At 42.9% G+C, this 19,132-nt stretch overlaps 1 protein-coding gene across 4 annotated transcripts in view; it reads right to left on the bottom strand.

Annotated features, from left to right (window-relative positions):
* The window catches only part of ptk2b.S (protein tyrosine kinase 2 beta S homeolog), an 80,919-nt gene that overhangs the window by 7,339 nt on the left and 54,448 nt on the right, over positions 1-19,132 (bottom strand). For 3 of the 4 annotated variants that reach the window (XR_005961671.1, XM_018266041.2, XM_018266043.2), the window contains exons 8-25: positions 18,829-18,969; positions 17,616-17,690; positions 17,423-17,524; positions 17,224-17,341; positions 17,065-17,104; positions 16,326-16,372; positions 15,622-15,669; positions 15,089-15,186; positions 14,543-14,627; positions 12,757-12,857; positions 12,041-12,156; positions 11,804-11,904; positions 11,617-11,706; positions 10,134-10,338; positions 6,084-6,192; positions 4,291-4,356; positions 1,381-1,506; positions 746-907 (exon numbers count right to left, since the gene is read on the bottom strand). Coding sequence is in view for 3 of the 4 variants with exons in the window: in XM_018266041.2 (XP_018121530.1) it covers positions 746-907; positions 1,381-1,506; positions 4,291-4,356; positions 6,084-6,192; positions 10,134-10,338; positions 11,617-11,706; positions 11,804-11,904; positions 12,041-12,156; positions 12,757-12,857; positions 14,543-14,627; positions 15,089-15,186; positions 15,622-15,669; positions 16,326-16,372; positions 17,065-17,104; positions 17,224-17,341; positions 17,423-17,524; positions 17,616-17,690; positions 18,829-18,969 (1,830 nt within the window). In the remaining variant the exon portion in view is untranslated. The remainder of the gene's footprint in view (positions 1-745; positions 908-1,380; positions 1,507-4,290; positions 4,357-6,083; positions 6,193-10,133; positions 10,339-11,616; positions 11,707-11,803; positions 11,905-12,040; positions 12,157-12,756; positions 12,858-14,542; positions 14,628-15,088; positions 15,187-15,621; positions 15,670-16,325; positions 16,373-17,064; positions 17,105-17,223; positions 17,342-17,422; positions 17,525-17,615; positions 17,691-18,828; positions 18,970-19,132) is intronic. The other variant, XM_041565121.1, reaches the window with a different exon arrangement.

Here is a 19,132-nt window from a genome sequence, read left to right as displayed (position 1 = left end):
GGTATGGAATTGGTAGGACAAGATGTAGACTCTAGAGTATGGCATCAATAGGACAAAATGGAGACACTAGGGTGTGGCATTTTAGGACAAGATGGAGACACAAGAATATGGCATCTGTAGGACAAGATGGAGACACTAGGATATGGCAAAGGTAGGACAAGATGGAGACACTAGGGTATGGTGTCAGTAGGACAACACAAGATATTTAAAAATGGTGGTGAGTCATCTCCTAAAGCATTCAGGTGCTGCTGTGAGTTGTAGTTTAACAGCTAAAGGTCAATATGAATAACTGGACAGCAGACAGTTTGTTTTCTCCCGGACCTGGGCTAAGATAGCCCTGGGATAGAAGTTACAATTGCTCCAATGTCCATTATTTATTCTTCTTTTGCTTGTGTCAATGTACTGAGTAGGACCAGTGTGACTAAAACACTACTGGATGATCACCTGTTCCATTTAGAGTGGCAGTAGTTGTTGGACTTATTTCAGCTGAGCTTCATTTTTTCACTGACTTTCAGGTATATCTAGAAGAGCAAATAGACATTCTCTCCAGATCTTACCCTACTTGACCTTCAGGACGACCCCCCTCTCCACCACTGCTCCAAGGAAATCTAATTCCATAATTTTGGACTTATCCCAAGAAAGCTGATTTTCCCCAATGTATAAATTGATATTATAATCATTTAGGTAAATGACACCATCAAAACAAGGAAGCAGTTTGGAGAAGACATATGGCTGGACCCCTCACCTTGAGAGTATTGACAAGTGATCTCTCCTCCTGCTTTAACCACTTGCCGTCCTCCTCCATCTGTTGTTGCTGTCGGTTTAAGACTTGTAGCATTTTATCCCGTTCCTTTTCCCATAATTTCTGAGCTTCCTCTTTGCTGTTTGGCTTTACAAAGTCCTCTTCCTTATAATGGGGGGAAATAGAAAATAGGTTATTTTGATTGGTGGCTTTAGACGGTGTCAATAGTGGAGATGTAGCAAAGGTTTGAGATGACAGTACGGAGGAATAAAGATGCCTTTACAGACTTGGTGGGAACTTGAGAGCTGAGCAAATTTTTGGACTGATTCACACCAGTTGGTTAGTTATCCTAATGCAAATTCACCAGATAGGTAATTTCTTTATAAAAACTGCTATTTTGATGAAAAATTTCAAATTAATCGTGGTCCACCAAATAGATTTGCTCAGCTCCACCTACCAATATCACCGTGGGAAACGAGATACTGTATAAATCATCACCACCACCAACACAAGGACTGGCACATCTACTAATGCCACCAAAGGATCCATAGATAGATCTATGACATGTCAGCCAATGGCACCACAGAATAAAGAAAGAGGCCAGCAGATATCAGTGACACTCAGCATGCAAGTCTTACCCTCATGCTGCGCCGTTTGAAGATACTATGGCGCAGGAGAGGTGGGCTGTGTGTGGAATCCAGTGGAGACTGATAATCTGTTGGACTACAGAGAGTAGGAGAGCTTGCACATAGACTCTCTGGCACCTGTGCAGTAAGGGAGCCAAGCAAAACACACACAGACTAGCAATTAGCAACAAGACTAGTCAACATGAACAGTCAACAAAGTAACTACACGTTGTATGAAGCACATGGGACACAAGAAGCTCCAACAGGACTATCCACAAAAGCAACACAAAGTGTCAACAGATAAACATTGGTTTAGCAAATATAGCAAATACTGTAGGTCCATATTGGACTGCTCAAAATATGTTACTTGTCTACCTACATGTCAGTTTATTTGACTATAGAATCATAGCGACCAACGCACCACTGAATTCTAAGTGATGGACAGAGGCCCATATTTAGACCATTTTTAGACCATTATTAGACCAGATAATTACAGTGATTTCTTCAAGGACATAGCCCATTGCAGTCAGAAGGGACTGTGGGATAGCAGGTATAGAAGGGAGAGATGGTGTCTATAGTAACAGTGGATAATAGTCTCTGGGAAGGGAGTGTGACTGTGGGATAGCAGGTATAGTAGGGAGAGATGGTGTCTATAGTAACAGTGGGATAATAGTCTCTGGGAAGGGAGTGTGACTGTGGGATAGCAGGTATAGTAGGGAGAGATGGTGCCTATAGTAACAGTGGATAATAGTCTCTGGGAAGGGAGTGTGACTGTAGGATAGCAGGTATAGTAGGGAGAGATGGTGTCTATAGTAACAGTGGATAATAGTCTCTGGGAAGGGAGTGTGACTGTGGGATAGCAGGTATAGTAGGGAGAGATGTGTCTATAGTAACAGTGGATAATAATCTCTGGGAAGGGAGTGTGACTGTGGGATAGCAGATATAGTAGGGAGAGATGGTGTCTAATGCTAACAAATAGTATTTAATGACCTAGTAAACTAGGACTAGCTATTTACTAGTACTTGACATAGTTAAACAGAAATTCACTTTACCGCCAGAAACCATATCTCCCTTCTGTGTGTTCCTGACATTTAGAGATAATGAAAAGTGCCCCATTGCTCACGCCACTCTCTGTTATTGCATATAGTATATCTGAGGCCGGCATTCCCAGGGAACGTTGAGGGATTTGGGAAACATTCGCATTCTGTATGTTTTTTTTCCTTGCTGAGTATAATTATTCTGCAGTTATTGCTTTCTACAGCCAATTGATCATTTTGCCACTGTGCTGCTTTTCCCATTTCCAGATAAATTATATGACTTTCAAGATGAGGAATAAAAAGTAACAATAACAATACATTTGTAGCCTTACAGAGCATTTGTTTTTTAGATGGAAAGTCAGAAGAAAAAGAAGGCAAATAATTAAAAAAAAAAATAGCCATTCTATATAACATAATAAAAGTTAACTTAAAGGTGAACCACCCCTTTAAGACTGAGAATAAGAGTCCTGTTTGTAGATGGGGTCAGTGACCCCCATTTGAAAGCTGGAAAGAATCAGAAGGAAAAAGGCAAATCATTTAAAAAAAATTGGAAAAGTTGCTTAGAATTGGCTATTTAATAACATACACCTTTAAGATGTTTTTTGTCGCCCCCACCACCACCTCATGAGGAGGACAGCACCCGTGTTGCTTAAATCATCAAGTTTGTTTACAGTTCATGGGATGTTTCAAGACTGTTTATCGTTATCCTTATTTGTCATCACAGTTAGCCAATCATTGGTCATTCTCTGCATCTTCATCATCATCACCATCATACTCTTCAATACTCAGCCATCATCATCAGGTAACAGTCTTGAACTCCAAGGTTCAGTGGACCTTGTCCATCAGTTACTTTTCTCTTCATTGTTACTCAGACATCAGTCAACCAATGGTTTTCTTCATCATTGCTCCTTCACCGTTATCATTAGCCAATCATTAGACCTCTCCATTAATCATTATTACCCAGCATTCAGTAAAATAGTCCTGAGCTTCATCAGTTATAAACCATGATCATGATATTCACCAGCTTTATTGATGAACCCCCCATCTGTAAACTGTGTTGCAAAGTGGTACCAATAGAAACGCACAAGATTTGGTCCCACCAATGTCATGTCACAAGTATTGTTGCCCGGGGTTATGTTTGATCTAGGGGTCCATCCCTTCAGGATAAACCAGAGTATCAGCGGTTCCTGACCCAAACTTCTTTCCTGGTTCCCTCTAAAGCAGGGGGTGTCCAAAATGTAGATGGGGATCTACCAGTAGACCTTTAGCTGGAGATCAGTAGATCTCAAGACAAACAAACACCTTGTGTTACTCTCCTGTTTCATTCTTTTTATTCAGATATTTATTATGTTAAGGTTACATAAGAAATAGTTGTATGTAGATCATCATTAAAAATAGACCTCACATTAGAAAAGTAAGGGCAATCCTACACTAAGGCTAACGTTTTATATGAAGGATTGGGTAGAGAAGGGCTAGGGTTGCCACCATTCCATCACAGCCCCGCCCCTAACTGCATCATGGCGCCACCTCCCCCGAGAGTTCATCGGGGGAGGTGGCGCCATGATGCAGTTAGGGGCGGGGCTGTGATTTGGTGGGCGGGCCATGACATGGTAGGGGCGGGACTGTGGTGGAGGGCTATGATGTGGCAATTGGCCGATGGGTGTGTCAATCTCAAGAAATCCTGCCCAGTTTCCTAATTTGGAAAACCAGGCAGCCAGTTGGCAACGCTACAAAGGGCAGAGATCTCCATGACTGAAACTTATTGTATGACAGGAGGCTTGCTATTGGACAATACGAAGTTTACAAGATTATTGAAGTCGCAAGTATAACGAAAGAAATTTCTCTAGTCATCAGTACAACCAATGGAACCAGTTCTCTGTTTTACCTGAGTCAGTAGTTTAGGTGCCAGCAGATTTCCGGGGGCGGCTGCCTTGTATTTAGGCCGGTTGGGCTGAAGAAATAAAAGGAAAATCTATTTATTCACATGACCAATGACAAGTCACCTTAGTGTACCTGTGTGGTTTTATATAATTACTGCACCCGATTTGAGCTGATGTCAAATAAAGCAGTGCAGGCGCCATTTTTACACCATGGTTAATTCTCGGATCAGCGTGAAATACCGCTGTTACTCATCTGCTACAGCTACAGAATGAATTGCACCGATGGAAATATGTCTCACAGTTCATTTTGTTATTCTGAAATATCCCTCAGTGCCGTGGGAGACCAGGAGCATATTTGCTGGAGCTACATGACTCGCATTTATCTGTTTTAAATTAAAGTATAAAGGAAGTGCTGTGTATTGCATGATATTGCTGTGATTAATGTATTCCAAATTTACTTTGCATTGCCCTAAGGATTGGTCACAAAAGAGGCCCTTAGTCTGGGGAAGGGAGTAATTCCCCACTTCTTGCGTCAAAGCATGACCCAAATTATCCCAGGTTCCACCACTAGGTGGCACTATATAAGCTCTGAGCATGCAGGTGCTGAGGGTTCATTTTGTTAGTCCCCTTACCTGAGCAGGCAGGAAGGGTAAAGCAGAACCTAGAAATAGTCAGGTCTAGATATTGATAAGATATTCACTTTACTAAGTAACTCTAGGAGTGATAGATAGTCAGGGCTATTTATCCAAGCAGCTGAGGCTCTACCGAGGAGTGTTGAGTTGGATTAGGATCCCAGGTACTATTTGGCCAGAACTAGGGACTACGTGTTAGAGCTATGGTCAGTGATCACCAACTAGTGGCTCATGTTCAAAATGTTGCTCACCAACCCCTTGGATGTTGCTCCCAATGGCCTCAAAGCAGTTGTTTATTTTTTAATTTGAGGCTTGGACTGCCAAACAGAGTCTGTAGGCTGCCAGTCTGTAGGCTGCCAGTCCACATAGGGGCCACCAATAGTTACAGTTTGTATTTGGCACCCCCAAGAACTTTTTGTATGCTTATTTTACTCTCCAACCTCTTTTACATTTGAATGTGGCTCACAGGTAAAACATGTTGGGGATCCCTGGTATAGAGACACCCTTGAAGCTCCACTTAGGGTGAATGCTGGGAGTACCTCTGTTTACACTATGTATTATCTCTCTCTCTCTTACTCTACAGGGTCTACACTGACCATTGGTGCTTGTGAGTATATGCTTATCCACTGCTGTTCTATGTTCTCTCATTGAACTCCTATGTTTATTATGTTCTTTATGAATGAGTTCAATGGTTAAGTTGCTAGAACCACTTGTGCCCAAATATTGTGCATTTTCATACAGCTACAGTTAAACAACACCCTGCCTCCACACTAATGAGAGGTCTCATCCCCCTGAGAATACAAGGTCTCACCTGGAGTAAATATTGGGGTAAAGCTACTATTCAGAGTAAAGGTGCTGCTCATTTTACTATAATCTTACCATAACAATAATCATGGGAACACTCTTAGATGTTCCTATTCAGTGTCCAACCACCTTGTTATAATTACCATCGCCATCAGTTCAAAAATGACAGATTCCAACGTTTTCGCCCCCCTCATGATGCACAGTACAGCCTGCCAATATACCTGGACTAGTGGAGCCCAACAGGACCCACTGAACAGTTTCAATGGCTTTGATGTTGCTTTGACTTTGCTAGAGTTTTTTTTTTTAAACTTGGTTACCTCTCCTAAATGCCTGGAAGACCTGTAGTATCTTGGGGAACTTACCTTTGGGGGAGCTTCTTGCATGGGAGGAGGTTCAATGATTTTAGGAGGCCTTTGGCGGTTGTTCCTTTCTTTATCTTTGATGATCTCTTTCTCCATCTGATAGATATCACTGGGATAGATAAGGAAAATAAACAAATCAAGACATAGAAGACATGCTTGGTCACTCAGTCTGGATAACACCAGATTAGTCTTTATGTATATATTTTTGGTACAAAATATGAAAAATCCTTTTTATGAGAGATTTTGCTTAACATTTAAGGAAAGGCCAATGGAACAACAGTAAGAGCTCTTTAATAAAATCAAACCCCCTTGTGACATTTAAAAATAACTTCATCAGCCATAATGTAATCTGTTCATTTATTATAACAGTGATTTACTGCTGACTGCCTAGGTACACGTTTCCACAACTTTACCTTAAATAACAATCATTTGGAACTGGGGTCTCCAAGGTGTCCATACACTTGTAGCAGGATAAAGGTTTTGCTAACCTTTAATTCCTTTAAAACCAATCAGGGGTTTGGCCAGCTTGGGCCCTTATTATAGTTGGAACGGTGTGCTCCGCCTCTTTTGGTTGCTACTTGCTGGAGGAAGTGGTGTGGTACTGGAGGGCCTGGGACTGATGTAGGTTCCAGTGGAAGTAAGTGCCAACATATTTTTATAATAGAGGAATTTAGGAGTGAGAAGCTTAGGGTAGGGTAAGGATCAGGGTAGTTAGGAGAGCAGCCTAAAGCTCCAACAATGAAGTCAGTTATGTAAGTACCCTGCAGTATCAATGATGCCTTGTATAAGGGATGCAAGTGGTCAGGCTCAGGAATTTGGAGTGTGGGACCCCTCTGAGCTCTGTTTAGCACTGGGGTTTAAACCAAGGCCAACAATGCTACCCCTGGGTGTTGTGAATACTACAGCTGTGATTCAGTGAGTAACAACCCTTACGGATTGATGATCTTGTACCATGTGAACCAGCGCCCACCAACAAATTGTGTAACATCTGCCCGATAATACTTACATTTGTTTTTAAATAACCACTTTCTGCCAAGTTATATGAAAGGTCTGGTTTGTGGTGGGATACAGTGTGGTTAACCCTTCCTCCAACACCCACCTGAGAGAAGAGTTGCAATATAACTGGCAGTTGCCGGCAGTTGTGACCAATTTTTTTCACTTGATATATTAGCAAAGAGTAATTCATGATGAAATGCCCAGGTAGTAGTAGTAAATATTTATCTTATAAATAGATTTTTATCATTAGGAATACCTGCAAATAACTAAAAATAAAAACATATAAATGACAATATGATGGTAAAAATAAACTTCCCGTTTAAACTGCCAGATTAATGCGGAACATCAGAATCACCTTCAGTGGCAGAAATTGGTTTGGATCGGGCAGGAACCATCCATCTGTGCCGTGGCAGCTCAGAATCCAGTTGCAGACAATAAAACTTGCCAAGCCATCACAGTTACAGCCAAAATCATGGAGTGTTCCAGAAATATATCAGTTCAGCACTATAGTCACACACAGAATGGTTCATTTCAAGATTGTGGCCTTTGTTGGATGTCAAGCCAATCTCCTTGGACATTTCTCCAGATATCGTATTGTGATTGGCTGATTACAGACTGAATTGCAAGCAGTTAATCCCTCGTCTATGTGGCTCTATGAGGGCCTTGCATTTGTGTGTTAGTACTGAGTATCAGCTGTAGTGTAGCCACTTGCAGTATAAAAAGTGTGTGTTTATTTTGTGTAATTCAGCTTGACACCAATTCACACCAAATATACAAATCTTGAATTGTCTGTTTTGCCCAGTGTTTCCTAAACTGTGGGCTGTCAGGGCTGGAAGCAGTGGAGGGGGTGGATGGGTTCAGTCAGAATGCCAGTTAGTGGATACATTTGGGAAAATGGGCATTTGCTCTCCTAGATACAAATGAAATGCCATCTTGAGGGTCAGTTAGGGTGAGGAATGGGGTGAAAAAATACTGCTATCCTCAATATTTTTAGAACCATAAGTATAGGGAAAGCAGAGGGCCCTGGTGACAGTTTTAAAGAAATCCCCCCTCCCCAGTCACTCTCCTACCTGCGGGCAAGGAGCAGGGGACACAGGCAGGTGGGGGTGCTGACAGTGAGCAGGTGGGACGGTATTTCCGTGTGCCAGGAACCTTCAAAAAATATTTTTCTATGGCCAGCCTGGTGCCAACCAGTTATGGCACTGCTTGGAACTGTGATTGAATTACTGATACATCTATATTTGTCTATATTTGTAATCTTGTTATGGGCTAAGGGAGTCCTTGACCAAAGTTTGGACCTTTAAGGAGGTGTAACCCACCCCAACTGACGGGTGCAGGGAAAGGCGCTTCTGGCACACTCACTTCCAAGGGGATTCGCTGCACCCATGGTTGGACGCCACGTCACGGTGCAGTGCCAGGACATGGTGACATCATTAGAGAGCACCCAGTTTGTTATCATTGTAATTTTGTTCTCATTGGTTCCCTTCCTTGTCTATCAGGCTTTGCCCCTTCCCATTGGTTCCTTGCCCTTTAAATAAATTAGCTCCCTTTCCTATTCCTCCTTGCCCAAGATGGCTTCTGTTTAATCAGTTCCTGCCTAAACCTTGTTTTGATTGGTGTTCCAGTTTCTGACTCCTGTTTATTGACCTTGATCCTTGCCACTTGTCCGGATTTCTGCCTGGCCTTGACTATGTTTTTGCCTACTTTTTGTCTTTACCGCGTATATATATCTGAAGTGCTCAGGTTCCCTGCCGATCCAGCCGCACAAAGTTCTGGGTCGGTGAAGACCTGCTTTGTCAAGGGTGACCTTGTACACCGAAAGGTACTCATACCAGCAGTCTCCCTGGGATTCCTTGTTAACTAGCCATTACAGGAGGGCTTTAACTAGAAAAGTCTAAAGACCACCCCTTTGGACAATCTTTAGGGTAAAATATGGCTAATTTGAGACTGTTCTTTTCTTGATTATTGAATTGACCCTTCTTTTGATGGCACCGACACACATTGAGCCAGGTCACAACTAGAGAAGCTTGCTCCTAACCAAAGCAGAGCACGATGGGGTCATGTCAACATCAGAATTATTTTAGGGCAGCATAGATTCTATGATGTGATTCTAATGCAGTCTATGAAAAAAAACCTTTATTATATTAAAAAAAAGAGAAATTGCTGAAAGACAAACCCAAAATTTGGTGCCATCAAAAAAAAACGATTGACTGCCCCAGGCGGTTGGTACCCTTTATATAGCTTGCTGGGGAGAGTATGAGGCTTCTGTACAATGCAGATTAATATTTCATTGTCTGTTAATCATACAGAGAGAGAATACATTTGGCAACATAAAAGCAGAGCTAGCGTGTGGCTCGCAGAAGAGCTCAGAGGATGTCATTTAATCCATCGATCATGTCAGTGGGACCATTAATCATGGCGAGCAGTCTACATTGGCCTGCGGGTCGTGAGGTTCAGGAGGTCCTGCTGGTGGCACTCATGTAAAGTAAACTTGAAACCTACTCTAGGAAATGAGTTTCAGATCTTAAAATATAACTTTATTAGCTTGGGCGGCAATAGCCATCACTCAATTTCCTCAGTGATTTATAGAGCCGGGATTTATGCACGAGGGGACTTCATTATAGAGCTGAAGTCTATGGCTGTCAAGAGAATTATGCTGATAAATTAAAGGCAATTTACCATATAAATCACACTGTTCTTGGCAGCGGGAGCTTCATAAATAACCCTAATTATTCAAGAGCTGGTGTGATACTCTTAGATACTTGTAGGAGTTTAATTGTGTTAGAAAGGTGAAGAACAAGGCTCATTGAAGAAGCAAGTGCCATGTGCAAATTGACTGTGGGCACCCTTTAAATAGTTTGCACCACAATTGCTCAAAATTCACCAATTCATTCGCTTCTAGCTCATTGGACGCAAGCGGCTGAGGGAACGTTGTAACTCCCAGCAGCTCAGGGTTGACTACATTCCCCATAGAGCACCGTTGGCTCCATCTGTAGTTGGAAGCAACAGTGGTAGGATGATCTACTCTTTAATACACAAAGAAATCCGCTTTACCTCAGGCTGTAAACAAGCTCAGTAAATTTGGGCCTCTCAAAAGGGTCATAAGTCCAACATCTCGTCATCAGGGTGTAGAGGGTTGGCGGGCACGTTTCGGGTTTGGGAAGACGATCTCCTTTCTCGATGACGCTGATCACGTCTTTGTTCTCCAGCCAGAAAAATGGCTGCTTTCCAAATGAGAGTATCTCCCACATGCAGACCCCTGGAAGAAACACATGGGGACGTTCATATGAAATACCCCAACAATGAACAAGGATGTGTCGTAATCTTCTATGGAAGGAGCAGTAACACCAGGAAATGAAATGCCCTAAAAGTCTTTATACATCACTTTCTTTTAGTCTAGAAATGTCTACTTCCCGTATTTGTAAGTATGGAAATAAATACTTTTGGGTGCATATAATGATTGTATATCATGTAAGTAGGAGTAATTCAACCGGCAAAGAGATGCCCAAAATTGCTTCCCAATAGCAGGCTGTGTCAATGGAAGTGGCACTAGAAATTTTGGGCATTTTCTACCAACATTAATACACTGCATGCCATTAGCCTGAAGCAAGCCACTCACATAAAGCCAGTCAATGCAGTCCTTGCCCAAAAGGATTTTCTAAGATGGCCAACAGATATCTGGTCAATATTGGGCAGATTGCAGGGTATGTAAAGTGTTAACCATCCCTACTGTGAGTAGGTGTTACCTATTGCCTGGGGGACAGATATATACTATAGTTTCTGTTCCCTAGTCTATAAATGGGGAGGGATCTGGTTTGGACTCTATGGAGGCCTTTTAAACCCCAAGGTAACTGAATCATTTAGAAGATTTAGATATAGAGGGTGACCTAGTAAGAACAGTGGTGTGCTCTTACTAGCTTGAGTAAGGGTTGAGTTGAGATTTTGGATTCAGTACCAGATACTGTTTAACTGAGAAAAAGGAAATCACTGGGAAAAAAAATTTGCTTAATGGACTCTATCGGACAGTGATCCCCAACCAGAAGTTTGTGATCCAACCCCTTGGATGTTGCTCTCAGGGTATTTAAAGCAGGTGCCTATTTTTGGATTTCAAGCTTGAAAGCTAATTTTAATTGCATAAAAACTAAGTAAAGTGCCAGGGAGAGCCTCCTGTAGCTGCCAGTCCACATAGGGGCTACCAAATAACCAATCACAGCCCTTATTTGGCACCCCAAAGGGACCTTTTCATGCTTGGGTTGCTCCCCAACTCTTTTTACATTTGAATGTGGCTTACTGATTAAAAAGGTTGGGGACCCCTGCTATAGGAGATGGTCTTTCCCTAATTCTGAGCTTTCTGGATAATGGGTTTCCAGATAAAGGAAACCCAGCAGAAAAAAACATCAAACGTTATTTGTAGTTCAAGAGCAGTTAGAGGGTCACAATAATTTTTTCCCTTAGTTTAGGGGCCCTGCCTAGACCCCCCCCTAACTCCGCTACTATCACTTTGAGACATAAGTTCATCCAAAACCAACGCACTCACCAAACATCCAGACATCGCTGGCTGACGTAAACCGTCGGAAATTGATGGACTCTGGAGCCATCCACTTGATTGGGAGCCGGGTGACTGAAGCTGGGGAGAGAGGGAGAATTGTGGGTAAGTATCCCCCATATATGTATCCCATGGAGTTAGCAAAGTTCTGCAGTAATCTGGACTTATTGGTACCCACCTTTATAATACTCTTCTTCCTCTAGGTACCGAGAAAGGCCAAAGTCTCCCAGTTTCACACACTCATGAGAGGCCACCAGAATGTTTCGGACGGCAATGTCCCTGTCATATAGACAACAGGAAAGGTGTGAAGCCCAGAACTGGGTCACATTTTTAAAAGAATTTTTGTCCCCAGCCAGGCTGAGCTATTCCCCTAGGCCTATCCAAGAAAGGCCTCCCATGCAGGTGTTATAGTTACCTGTGGACACAGTTTATTCCCTCTAAATAGGCGAGGGCTTTGCAGATCTGCAGTGAGTAGAGGATCAGGCTGAGAACCTGCAGGGAGTTCTTATGTTTCTCTAGGTACTGCCCGAGCTGCAGAAAGACCAGTCACATAGTGAGTATGTGGTTTCGTTTCCCCTTTCCTTCTATTACCCCCATATTCCCATTCCCAGTCCTACTTAATTGTTGTGACCTGCAGGGAAAATAAAGGTTCATAGCCAGATTCTGCATGAGTAAAGCCCTGACGAAGCTGTGCTAGAGTTCTCATTTGGGGTTCAGTGCAAGTTCTCTGTAAGTAAGAATTAAGGTGTCTTAAATTACCCCTTAAAGGGCAAATTGATGAGGGGGCTATTCTAAGCACTTCTACAATGTACATTCATTATTTATTTTCTTTTAATTGCAAGATATTAAGGGATACATGTGCTGTTACTATGAATGTATTGTTTTACAACAGCGCCACCTGCTGGTCATTTTCCCACCAGTCTGACCAGCAAGTAGTCAAGGAAGTTGTCAGGAGAAAGAAAGAGGCTGATGTTCTTCTGCTTAGGAATAAAATGAGAAACCTCAGATATCTTTTCGCACATCTTTCCTAAGACTGTACCCCCAACAGATAAGTGCCCAAAAATTGTCCATATATATCAGATTAAAAGAACAATGTTCCCATTTCAAAATCGAAAGTGACTGAGGCATTACCTCTCCGTATGGGTACAGCTCCATCACAATCCATATTGGGTCTTCTTCAATAATGCCAATAAGCTTGACTATATGTGGGTGGTCCAAATTCCTCATCAGATCTAAAGAGAAGCAGATGGGGGTTGCAGGGGATCCCCATGTTAATGGATGATATAACAAACACTGCCAATATGAAGCATCCGGGAAAGTCTTGCTGCAGCCAGAGTGGTACTGAGTTCTGATTCTTTACTGGTTCTGCAGCAGTAGAGTTTCATGAGCAAAACTTGCCATAGTCTAGTAACCCATAGCAACCAATGAATGTTTGTTTCTGATACAAGTATGGGACCTGTTATCCAGAATGCTTGGGTCCTGGGGTTTTCTGGATTATGGATCTTTCCTTAATTTGGATCTTCATACTTTAAATCTACTAGAAAATCATATAAACATGAAATAAACCCAATAGGCTGGTTTTGCCTCCAATAAGGATTAATTATATCTCAGTTGGGATCAAGTACAAGGTACTGTTTTATTATTATTACTATAGGGGAAAAGGAATTCATTTTTAAAAATTTAGATTATTAGGATAAAATGGTGTCCATGGGAGACAACCGTTACGTAAATCGGAGCTTTCTGGATAACGGATTTCCAGATAACAGATCCCATACCTGTAATGTAACTGCTGATTCATTGTTATGAGTCACAATTAACCATTCCAGATTTGTACAAGCTGACTGCTGATTGGTTCATATTAATTACTGGACTGAACCTAATTTGGCCTGTCCCCTGTCCCTCTTATTTTTTAAGGCTTAGAAATGTATTTAGGCTTATGACACAATCTAATTTATAGGTGTGACATCAGAGGGTGTAACCAAACCCTTTACTCTACAGTCACACAATACTGGGCCTCTCTTTTGCCTCTGTATAATGTTCCCCTCTTGAGTTTTATTGATGACATAACTGACTGTCTCTATGATGTCATCCCTGTGTAAGTGCCAGTTACCCCTGGGTAGTCTCCCCCTATACACACGCACTACTTAACAGACCCTTTCATTGTAGCAGCCTGGGACCTTGGTTTTAATCCAATCCTTGGTTTTAATAATACGAAAGTCCACTCAGCAGAATATATTGTAATCATTATTATAGGGAGAACGATGGCCCCTCCATCATTCCTTGGCCACCGAGGTGCTGCCGCACGGCATGCACAATAAACCCGTGTATTTGTGTGTATTAGAGTTACAGCTTCCATTAATATTGGATTCCAGGGCTTCCGTATGCCACAAGGCACTGAGTACAGTAGCACTTACTATGGGCAGGGGAGCAAATGGGCTATAAGGGCCCCAGCACTTGCCCCCCTACCTGTAGTTAAATGAGTGATCAAGTGTTAAAGGAGAAGGAAAGGCTAAAACTAAGTAAGCTTTATCAGAAAGATCTATATAAATACACCAGTAACCCCTCAAAGTAATGCTGCTCTGAGTCCTCTGTCAAACATCACATTTCTTTCCTTCTATTGTGTACTCATGGGCTTCTGTATCAGACTAAATGTTTTCAGCTTAAACCTCCAGGGCTAGGGCTTGAGCATGCTCAGTTTGATCCTCTCTCCCTCCCTGCTGTAATCTGAGCCCAGAGCTATGAGTGAGCAGGGAGAGACAGGCAGGAAGTGATGTCACACCAAGCTAATATGGCAGCTGCTATCCTAAACAAACAGAGAACTTCTAGAGCTGTATGATAACACATTCTACAGAATAAATATAGTGTTATAGCTTGTACTATATCTATTGGCAATAAACTGCTTTGGTAGTCCACTTACACGCTTCGCTCATGAACTTCTCCTTGACGTCGGCGGCGCAGTCGTTCTTGCAGGTCTTCACTGCCACATTGATCTTCTCACCCCTCTGCAGAGGGAACCCCATGTACAATGTTTAGCCCCCTAATAAACAAACCCACCCCATATATAGCCCATACAGATAAAATGACGGGTAGTGGGTGTGGCCTGTATTTTATACTAATGCTGACTCCTCCCTGATGGAGAACACTGCCCCCTGCTGTTACTCTGCATAATCTGCCCCTTTATTCTACATTGTGTCTATTGGCTCTTCTTCATCTTTGTATCTACAGTAACAGCCTTGGTCAGGAAAGTAACTACAGAGGGGGCTCAGGGGGTATAGGGGGCCCCACGAGATCCAAATAATGAGCAATTTCAATATCTATTGGTAGAACAGCCTCTGGATATATATGGGGCCCTACAATGAATTTGCTGTGGGGTCCATTAAACTCTGGTTACTCCACTGGCCTTGGTGGAATATGGCTGTTATCTTTCTCCTTATATTCCCCCGCTGGTCATGTGATTCGTTACCGGTTTCATAAAGACGCCGTCGTACACTTCCCCGAAAAAGCCTTCACCCAGGATCCTCCCCAGCGAAACGTCACTGCGACTGATGGTGAAACGGTTGTCTGTGAATAAATCAAATGATAGGCCGGTGCTGATCACACTGTGGCCCTACAGCTGTTGTTCTACTACAACTCCCAGCAGCCCCCACGGCTGTTCAAGTGCTAAAAGCTGCACATCCCCAATGTACATATTGAAAATACGATTTTATCTTCATTCTGAACTGGCCCCCTGAGATACTGAGGAGCCACATCAAATCACCTCCCCAAACTATATATAGGCAGGAACAGCCCAGGAGGGGAAACAAAACAGCCATATTGTTCTGTCACTTCAGTAAAGGTTAAATCTCAGTTTGACCCAAATAAGATGATTTATACATAAGAAATATGAGATATACAAGGGCTGCGGGAGCTGCCACTATGCACAACTAATACCTGCTGAGTAGAGAATGATTTGATCCCATGATGCACCGCGTTTGATTTAAAGAAACAGGCACCTACTTGTTAGCTTTGTCTCCTCCTCTGTAATCTCCGCGTAAATGTCAGACTCTAGAAAACAATGTGTATAGTCAGATAGTGTATAGTGTCTCTACTAATTATTTCTCTACTATGCACCATCCAACATTAGGGCACTGACTGAAGAAAAGTGGATATAAAAATCTATTGGATGACAGAGGGATACCATAGCATAGGTATTCCCTGTACTAAGCACAATTCAGCAGGAACAGTCCCCTAAGTTTGCTCATAGTCTGTACAGAGACATCCCATAAAACTATGGCAGCATAGGTATTCCCTGTACTAAGCACAATTCAGCAGGAACAGCCCCTAAGTTTGCTCATAGTCTGTACAGAGAGATCCCATAAAACTATGACAGTATAGGTATTCCCTGTACTAAGCACAATTCAGCAGGAACAGCCCCTAAGTTTGCTCATAGTCTGTACAGAGAGATCCCATAAAACTATGGCAGCATAGGTATTCCCTGTACTAAGCACAATTCAGCAGGAACAGTCCCTAAGTTTGCTCATAGTCTGTACAGAGAGATCCCATAAAACTATGGCAGCATAGGTATTCCCTGTACTAAGCACAATTCAGCAGGAACAGCCCCCTAAGTTTTACATTGCCAGTAAATTTGTAATACTGGCCCCGGCCTTGGCAGGTGTTTTACTGATAATATATAATGATGATGAAGAAGAAGACAAACTCACCCATGCTGTTCCCCTCTGTTAGCCTGGATCGCCGCACTTGTACTTCCCTAAAGGACAAAAAAGTGAGTGTCAGTGATCCCTGGTGTTTGGGGGGACAGATCCACAGATGAGTAGAATAGAAAGATCCAGCATTGGCCTCTAGGATCCTGTATTTTATTATGTCCATTATATTCACCAGCAGATTTCCCTTGCCTGCACTGCCATCTAGAGGATGATCCCTGACTAGCGCCTTACTGCCTCAGTTCTTCTCGTCTGTATCCCACACATCAACTAATGTCAGGGTCTCCTCTCAGCGGCACCAGCTGATCCGAATGATTCATACAATTATTGATTCCGGATGCCCTAAAAGCGGGCGATGTGGGAAGGGCAAAGATTAGGTCTGAGCCCCTTTCATGTACAGTATGTGGGCTGCTTCTTAATGAAGCTGAGTTACAGCTAAACCAAGGGCAGAAAGGAATTTAGTGAGGCTGGGGATGAATGAACAGACTTGACTGCAAAGTGGCAAGAGTAATTGACTATAAGCTCTGTGGACAAGCATCTCCTTCTATTGTATACATGTAAAGCCTATCTAACTAGCTGTCCAGGCTCCATTCATGGGTGAGATCACTAGGGACAAAGCAGATATGTAAAGTACAAGGAATGGAGCCTGATTGGAGAAGATCAGCACTGATAGATCAAACAGGAGCCTTTAGAATAATGGTTACAAGAAGGGCAATAAGGGTAAGAATGTTGCACTTACTCTGTTGGAATCTGAGGCAGACTGATCCTTTTCTCATTATCTATGGTGGGAGAAAACAAACAGTAAAATTAGGGTTTAAAAATGGGCTAAGTCCAGGGGCAGGTGCTGGGAGTTGCACCTCAATACAGTTCTATGTGCCACTTCCAGCTGCTTTTTCACCTTTCTTGGGGTTGACAATGAGCGACTTCTTTGACTCGTTTTGCAGTCGGCAGTAACCATCGATCAGGTCGGCCATGTTTTCCACCACTGCCATCGACAACGTTTTTATGGCTAAAGGCTGGGAATGGGAAATAGGAAATATGTTCATTAAACAGTTAATGAGCTTCACATGACACCATGTAACTGCCACTATGTCTACCTGTGGGGCGCCCGATATTCCTAATAACAGCAAGGACCAGCCATCTTCTAAGAACGAGCACTTGATGGACTTTATCTGCTTGAATTCGGCAAAGCAAGTCGGCTGTGGGAATAGGGTGGAACACTCTGTAACTCACTCCCATGTTGGTTCACGAGAAACACACGGATATACAGAATTAAACGTGGCTTCTTACCTTGGAGTCCTTGGTATTCAGTTGCCTAATGCCTTTGGGGCCTATAACCAAGTCAACGGTGATGCTCCATCCTTGCTGAGAGAAGATAATTCAAGGTCATTATCAGATAAGATCTGTGCAGCCACTGGGACAGAATGTTCTGTTATACAGATAGCTAGAATCTCAGCTGCCATAAAGCAGGACAGGACTGCTGCTTACAATGGGGATCAGATAGGATCTGTGCAGCCACTGGGACAGAATGTTCTGTTATACAGATAGCTAGAATCTCAGCTGCCATAAAGCAGGCCAGGACTGCTGCTTACAATGGGGATCAGATAGGATCTGTGCAGCCACTGGGACAGAATATTCTGTTATACAGATAGCTAGAATCTCAGCTGCCATAAAGCAGGACAGGACTGCTGCTTACAATGGGGATCAGATAGGATCTGTGCAGCCACTGGGACAGAATGTTCTGTTATACAGATAGCTAGAATCTCAGCTGCCATAAAGCAGGACAGGACTGCTGCTTACAATGGGGATCAGATAGGATCTGTGCAGCCACTCGGACAGAATGTTCTGTTATACAGATAGCTAGAATCTCAGCTGCCATAAAGCAGGACAGGACTGCTGCTTACAATGGGGATCAGATAGGATCTGTGCAGCCACTGGGACAGAATGTTCTGTTATACAGATAGCTAGAATCTCAGCTGCCATAAAGCAGGACAGGACTGCTGCTTACAATGGGGATCAGATAGGATCTGTGCAGCCACTGGGACAGAATGTTCTGTTATACAGATAGCTAGAATCTCAGCTGCCATAAAGCAGGACAGGACTGCTGCTTACAATGGGGATCAGATAGGATCTGTGCAGCCACTGGGACAGAATGTTCTGTTATACAGATAGCTAGAATCTCAGCTGCCATAAAGCAGGACAGGACTGCTGCTTACAATGGGGATCAGATAGGATCTGTGCAGCCACTGGGACAGAATGTTCTGTTATACAGATAGCTAGAATCTCAGCTGCCATAAAGCAGGACAGGACTGCTGCTTACAATGGGGATCAGATAGGATCTGTGCAGCCACTGGGACAGAATGTTCTGTTATACAGATAGCTAGAATCTCAGCTGCCATAAAGCAGGACAGGACTGCTGCTTTAGAAGAAGTGCCCTATCATGCTCAGTGGACAGGTAAGTAAAACACCATTTCAATTCAAGAATAACTGAAACAGGACCCACTGCTAATTCACATCTGTAGGTTTCCTGATCGATGGAGGTGAAGGTGGAGAGGGTGTTCATAAAGCGCGTGATACATTCCTCTTCCTTGAGGGATCCGTATTGCTGGAATGTCTGCTGGATCATCTTGCGGAATTGCTTGGGCTGCAAGAAATGCAAAACAGCGTGAGACGCCAGTCATTCCCTTCCAATCCCATTCCTAAAGTAACACAGTAAAGAAATCTGATAAAATAAACACACAAACTGATGAAGTTGAACCTCGCTGGGGCCCTAATTATAATTATAGGGGCAGCCAATGAGATATGAG

The sequence above is a fragment of the Xenopus laevis genome, chromosome 5S (assembly GCF_017654675.1).
Source record: "Xenopus laevis strain J_2021 chromosome 5S, Xenopus_laevis_v10.1, whole genome shotgun sequence".
In the NCBI taxonomy this organism is placed as follows: domain Eukaryota; kingdom Metazoa; phylum Chordata; class Amphibia; order Anura; family Pipidae; genus Xenopus; species Xenopus laevis.
Note: the sequence above shows the minus strand (reverse complement) of the source record. Positions and strands in the feature narration are given on the sequence as shown.